At 42.3% G+C, this 7339-nt stretch overlaps 1 protein-coding gene across 1 annotated transcript; it reads right to left on the bottom strand.

Annotated features, from left to right (window-relative positions):
* Window positions 1-1395: 1395 nt before the first annotated feature.
* MBL2 (mannose binding lectin 2) lies at window positions 1396-5800 on the bottom strand. Its single transcript, XM_003783771.3, has 5 exons — window positions 5536-5800; window positions 5023-5139; window positions 3677-3743; window positions 3491-3493; window positions 1396-2648 (listed from the first exon to the last, which is right to left on the bottom strand). Exons 1-5 carry the CDS (start codon window positions 5717-5719, stop codon window positions 2276-2278), a joined length of 744 nt encoding a protein of 247 aa, XP_003783819.1. The 5' UTR covers window positions 5720-5800; the 3' UTR covers window positions 1396-2275.
* Window positions 5801-7339: the final 1539 nt, after the last annotated feature.

Here is a 7339-nt window from a genome sequence, read left to right as displayed (position 1 = left end):
TGACTGTACATATGGAAAATCCAGAAAAATCTACAATTAGAATTAAGAAATAAACATATTTAGATTACTAAATATCATAAGTTCATACGTAAAAAAGCAGTTGTATTTCTCTATACGAAAGTAGAAATTATGAAAAATATATTATTAAAAGCCACTAATTCTACTAAAGCAAGCGCTATAAGACTTTGAAATTAGAAACAATAAAACCTGGCATGAGCAATTAAAGGAATCCTAGTTAAATGAAGAGATACACTATGAGCAGAGACTCAGTGCTAAGTTGTCAATTCTGCCAATCTCGTCAATGCAGATTTCACAATGGAAATCTCATCAGGTTTTTGTGGAAATTGAGAAGATAGTTCTCACATTTATATGGAAATCTTGAATCTTGAAGAAGAACAAGTGTAGAAGGTGTACAATGACAGATACTGGTTCCTACTACACATGTATAGTAATTTTTAGTGTGGGTATTTGGCATAAACATTAACAAATATACCAGTGGAATAGAATGCCTGGACACAGACCCATACAGATACAGTTACATAATATACTAAAATGCACCACTCTGATTCTACAGAACAAAAATGATTTTTCCCAGCAAGTAGTACTAGTTATCAAGTTGATAACTACCAGGAAGGGTAGCTTTAACCATAAATCTAATAGAAAAAAAGAACATAAGGAAATATCTTCATAACACAAAAACTCTAACTTTGAAAGAAAATATGAATAAGTGAGACTTTTTTAAAATTAAGAGCTTTCACTTGTTAAAAGCCAACTTTGAAGCAGATCAAAAACTGGAAAAATATTTGTGATACACATAAGCAAAAAGGACTTTTATCCAAAATGTAAAAATAGCTGATACACCAATAAGACAAATACTGGCTGCTGAAGTTAAACAAAAAGTCAAAAACATGAACAGGCAATTTATGAAAAAAAGATATCTAAGTAGCCAGTAACATATGGAAAAGTGTTCAACGCTGCTGCCCCTTAGGGGACACAAACGAAAACTATGGGGCTGTGACATGTACACACAGGAGAATAATTAAGACTAAGGGAATAAAAACTACAACTCCTTACAAGGACGTTGAGTACCTAAAACTAAACCACATCGCAGGTGGGAAGGAAGTTTATACGATCACTTGGGCAACCTGGTGGTATTTACTGAAGCAAAAATCACGCTTTCCTCATCACCTACCAGTTCTGCTGAATAGATAGTCAAGAGAACCATGTCCACCAAAAACAAGTACAGAAAGCTTCATGATTTCTTTTTTCTTAATGGTCCCAAACTGGAAGCCATCCAATAGACCATTAGTAACAATAGAATGGATAAACTGAGGAATACCAACATGATGGAACCTTCCGTGGAAATGAAAAGGAAAAAATTTTTACTACACATACTGACATGAATAATCTCACAGACTTTTACTTTATTACAAGTAAAAAAAAAATACATAAAACAGCATATACTGAATGATTCTATATGCAGTTCATAAACAGACAACACGAATATCTAGTAATCCAGGTCAGAATCCTATTAACCTAAGAGTTGTTATAAAGGTGCTTCTCAGGTGCTAGAAATGTCCTCTGTCTTGATCTAGAAGGGGAGTAGGTGGGTGTGTATGTGTTCCAGATTTCATTAATCTGTTCCTTTGAGATCTATGTCCCCCACATAGTTTAACATCTCATTAGAAAGGAAATACAGAGAAAGCTATAAAATATATTCCTCTTCTTAATGCCTTAGACCAGCTGGAAAGCTATGAAATGAGGCTGGGGTGGTATCATTAAAGGTACTTTTTACCCAAAGAAAAAGAAAGGCTGGACAGAGCACAGGTGTCTATAGCAAATGGAAAAATAAACAAATTACATTTTTATACCTTAGTGAGTTAACACTGCTCCATCAAGAGTATTACCGCTTAATTAAGTTAGACAGTTAATAGAGGTACAAGAAGTAGGGTCTGGCTTATAGTAAATTTAAAATGTACTATTAATACTACTATTTTTCTATTATTTTGTTGTTGTTGTTGTTATTGTTGTTAATAATTGGCTTTAGTGATTGAGACTAAACCAGAAACACTCACAGCACCATTCTCAGGTTCTTCCCATTTTTCAGTTTTACATCCCATCATTTAATCCCTTCGTTAACCCCACCATTTAAATCCCTTCCTTTTCCCTAACTGCCCGCAATGGAACGACTCAGTACTTGGTATGGGGAAACTGATAGAATTGTTCTTCCCAGGCACATTGTGGGACTGTGGCTGCAGGAGAGAGGCTTGTTCCTTCAGGCAGGGAACTCGCAGACTGCCAAAAAGGAGGAGCTACACTTAATATCATTCCACCGGCCGTTTTTCAGGAGCACTGTGCAGTGTTCTTCCGAGCCAGCATTATTTGGCTCCCCCTCATTCCAGTTAGTGTAGGTGAGTGTACTTCCCGTCAGATCTACAAACTGGCCTTCCGTCCTCTCATTTGTAATGCCCAGGAAGGCCTCTTCTTTGGCTAGATTATGGATGGCCGTGTTTTCTTCCGCATTTCTGGGAGTGGCCACAGAGGCCTGGAATTGGGCACACAGAGTCTTCACTCCATCAAAGGTTAGCTTGTCACCATTGGTCAAGAAGATCTTATTCCCAACTTTTCTGCCCAGAGAGAAGTCAGCCCTAAAACGTGGAAAAGCAGGGGACCTTGCATTATCTTTAAGCCCAACTCAAGGTATTTCTCAGGATAAAAGTTTCTAGAGTAGAGTTGCCAGATAAAATATATATGTCCAGTTAAATCTGAATTTCAGATAAACAATGCATTATTAATTTTTTAAAATATAATTAACTCGGCTCGGCACCTGTGGCTCAAGCGGCTAAGGCGCCAGCCACATACACCTAAGGTGGCGGGTTTGAATCCCCAGCCCGGGCCCGCCAAACAACGATGACGGCTGCAACCAAAAAAAAAAAATGGCGGCGCGTTGTGGCGGGCACCTGTAGTCCCAGCTACTTGGGAGGCTGAGGCAGGAGACTTGCTTGAGCCCAGGAGTTGGAGGTTGCTGTGAGGGTGATGTCATGGCACTCTACCCAGGGGGCTAGCTTGAGGCTCAGTCTCAAAAAAAAAAAAAAAAGATATATATATATATATATATAATTATCTCCCATACAATTTGGGGAACATATTTTTACTTAAGAAAATTACTTTCTACCTGAAATTCAAATCTAACTGGTGTCCTGTCTTTTCATTTATTAAATATGGCAACACCAATGTGAAAAGGCACAAATGCCTTTGTTCTTTTGGATCGGAACTCTAGAATATATGTAATTTGGAATTCTGAATTAGACTCCACTATTAACTTGAGACTACACATAAATGTCTGTGAATATTTGCTCCAGGCAAGAAGGAACAAGTTAGGTCTTACGGCAAGTATTAACACCAGCATAACAAAGGATTGTAGTTCCTGTTTTCAGTGAGCAAATATTACCAGGACCAGGTCACTGGAGTCAGACTTCAATTCATAAACCACCTCTGCAACTTATTAGCTCTGTGCATTTGAGTAAGTCATTTAAGTTCCCTTTGTCTCCATTTCTGCCCAAATGTTACGTGGCTTTCATGAGATCATAATACGAGAACACATTAATAAATACATGCTGCCTTCTGCCTTTCCTAAACGTCAAGCTGCCTGGAGAGTAAGAGAGAAAGCTTACACTTTTTGATACGATCCAGTTCTGATTTCAGAGCTTCTCTTTCTGAAGCATCCAGGTCACTATTACAATCTAGAAAATTAAAACAGTGTGAAGGAGCATTGAGAAAGGGTCCCGTATCTGTGCATATAAGGGGCTGGGTATCTCTTTCAAACTGATAAAAAAAAAATAGTTTCTCTTATACTGATATTTATACTTTGAAGGAAAATGAAAGCATTGAGAAGCAAAAAGAAGGAAAAATTCTCTATTTCCTCCCAGCCCCGAACATCGCTCTACCTGTTTCCTGTATCCAAAGACGCTTTATGAAACATACGCACTACATACCCCCATCTACACTCCCTGATTACCCAGCAGTCCATGGGCCAAGCTCATTATTCACTCTTTATCCAAATAAATTGGTCTATCAAGGCTAAAAGGAAATCTCTTGAAGTATTTTTCTAATATGAGCTGGTGAATATTGACTAAACAGATTGTAGGGCTTTACCTTAGGGAAGGTTTTCCTGAGTTTGTTCTATTAGTCAGGAAACCAAGATTTTGTTGAGTTGCCAGTTATCCTAATGGGAAGGGCATGTGTAGCACACAACCAAAAATGGCTTCAAGATGGTGCACCTTGTATTTCCAGGGAGGCTATTTCTCTACTTGTTGAATCTGGATTGGCTTTGTGACTTGTTTTGACCAATACAATGTAGCAGAAATGATAATGTATGCTTTCTGAGGCTTTAGGAGGCTTGAAGATTCTATTCTTCATTCTCTTGGGACTCTTGTTATCACTGCAAGGGAACAAACCCTGGCTGGCCTGTTGAATGATGAGAGACTAGTGGCTCAATTACCCTTATCACAATAGCCAAACAGGTGAGCAAGACAAGTGGTCATCCACTGATCACAGACACAGGTGTGAGTCCAGCTGAAACCAGCAGAGAAATCACTGAGTTGACCCATAGAACTGTGATTTAGATAAATGCCCAAGTTTTCAGAGTACTAAGTTTAGATATTATGAAGTAAAATGTAACTGACATACCATGGCTATAGGGTTTGGTAAAACCTGACATAATAAACTCACACTTAGATGGCCTTTTCCCCTCTCTGGCACCAGGGCCTCACCTTGGAAAGTTTCTACTGAAGGGGAACCCAGGCTCAGCTCCTCCGGGGGGAGCCTGATGAAGGTGTTGTCCTGAAAGGTTTGTCTATCTGTACTCAGGCATGGAGGGAAATTTCCTGAGGCTCCAACAATTGAGACAGGGCTGTGGGCACTGGGTCAGGAAGCAAATTTGAAGAGACACCTCCCAGCAGGGACTCAGGTCTTGTTACCCTGGCTGCCCTCAGCTCAGACCTTGCTGAGTGAGCTCCTTACCTGGACATGTCCCAGGGTCTCCTTTAAGACCTGGTACTCCTCGTAACCCAGGGGACCCTGCGAGTCCTGGAGGCCCCACCTTTCCAGGAGGGCCCTGCAAGCCTCTGATCCCTTGGCCTATTGGGTAACAAAGGAAACATGCTTTAGGATCTGTGTTCTGACTCTCTTTCTCCCCAGTTCAGTGCCCAATCCCACCCCAGGAGAGTAAGGAGACCTTGACCCAGGGCTATCCTTTCTGAGCCACAACTTCTTCTGCCCATAGAAGAAAAATTCCTCCTGTGCCCCTTGAGATGGCTTGGCCTGGGAGCCACTTTCCTAGAGAGACAAGACAACCACTTGCCACAAAGTGCTGTGCAGAGTCCTGGGGTGCCAGACAGTCAGAGCTGTTTCACGGTTTTGACTTCTAACAGATAGCTGAGAAAAATACAGTCTTCCTAAGTAGGGTATTATTCTCCTCCTATCTCCACTGAGTTTCCTCTGGAAGGTGAAGAATTGCAGAGACATAACCTGTACCTGGTTCTCCCTTTTCCCCCTTGGCGCCATCACGCCCGTCTTTGCCTGGGAAGCCGTTGATGCCTGGAGAACCACAGGCCAGCACAGGGCAGGTCTTTCGGACGTCCTCACAGGTTCCAGTTTCTGCAGAAGATGCTGCCACCACGCTCAGGAGAAGGAGAGGGAGCGATGGAAACAGCGACATGGTCCTCCTCACCTGGTCATGGAGAAAGTAAAGGGAAAGTAAAGGGAAAAGGGAAGATTATCTGAGCTTGTTCAGTTAATCAACACTTACTTACCAAACATGCCCTCTGTCCTATAACTTGGGCACAAGGCTATGTAGAAATAGATGACCCGGCTGGCCTCCAGACTGGGAATTCAGAAAAGCAAATATTCTTTGTGACATGGTGTGATCAGGAGTTTAACAAAGGTAGGCACAAAAGTATGCAGTGGGTGCCCTCAGGAGGAGGTCACCTGTGCCCTGGCCTCTCGTGCTGCTGCTGCATGGCTGTGAGCTGGCTTCCCGTGGCAGTGAGAACAACTGGGACTACACACGCCAGCTCACTCATGCTGTTGGCTGAGGGAATGGGAATCAGTGGAGACCCAGGGGTCAGAAGGATCTCTCCTTTTTTCTCACTCTCCTCTGGGCCCCTCGGCTATCTGAATCCCATCTTTTACCTGGGCAAGTGATTTCTCTCCAGGGATGGTTAAATTTCATTTACTCAGTGGAAGACCCTAAACTGTAGGTTGGTGATTCAAAGAAGAAAGTCCTGATATTAGATCAAGCCATTAACTAGACAGTATCACAGCCACCTAGAACTAACGTGAGTTTCCTGCCTCTCAGCACTTTATTTTCCACAGCAGGATAAGTTTGCCAGGGTGAGCATTTTCTCTTACAATTTCTCACTGCTTTGGCCCTGGCAAGGCACTAGATCCCTCTCTGCTTCCTGGCAGGAATTCCTATGTTCTGTGGGTCAAAACCACTGGCTACTAGACAACTGGTCTTGAATCCTCGCCCATTTCTCGATCTTTACATGTCACGTGTCCTTTAAAGCTTTCTTCTAGTCATTGCTGCCTAAGGAAATAGAGCTGTAGGCCTAATCCTCCAAGGCTCCTTTGGAAACAAATGCAGTCTCCTTTTCAAATGGTCAGGCAATTGAGGAAAGTCGCAGGTGCCCCAGTGCAGGCAGAAAAAAGGACAACTGTAGCACAACTTCTCTCTGTCACCTCCCTTCCTCCATCCCTAGAAAGCCTCTTCCACATTCATAGAGTCAAGTTAATTCCTTGGACTCTAAATCCAGGAACCCAGATTCATTTGATAAAAATCACTTGCTGGGGCTTCTGCAGAGCAGGAATTTGGTGGCAAGGAAGCTGGCTCTCTAGCCTGGGATGCTGGCAGATACCTTGGAGTAAAGGAGGAGGCTGAGCTCAGCCATGGAGGGTGGCCCAATCAAGTTTGTCAGGGGATATCCCAGGCCTGGCCTTCAACCCCAGATTAACAAGCAACACTTGGAGCTGCATGAAATTCTTATTAGTAGCCTCCAGCCTAGTGGTAGGCAGCTGTCTGCTCTAGTACAGCACAATCCCACCTTCAATTGCCATCCATTTAGCAGGTCTCATTACTGAGCTACTATAAGTTGGTTCACTTGGTTAGACATTTCAAAATCCCTATCTCCAACAGAAAATCATGCAGATACCTATGAATGTGCACACATGTTGATGCACACTACACACTCACACAGGTGCATGAGCACTCATAGTCCTCCAGGAAGGCACACACATGTTCATGCACGCTACACACTCACACAGGGGCATGAGCACTCAT

Source organism: Otolemur garnettii, unplaced genomic scaffold, assembly GCF_000181295.1.
Source record: "Otolemur garnettii isolate 467f Iridium unplaced genomic scaffold, OtoGar3 scaffold00008, whole genome shotgun sequence".
NCBI lineage: Eukaryota > Metazoa > Chordata > Mammalia > Primates > Galagidae > Otolemur > Otolemur garnettii.
This window is presented reverse-complemented; position numbering and strand designations above follow the sequence as displayed.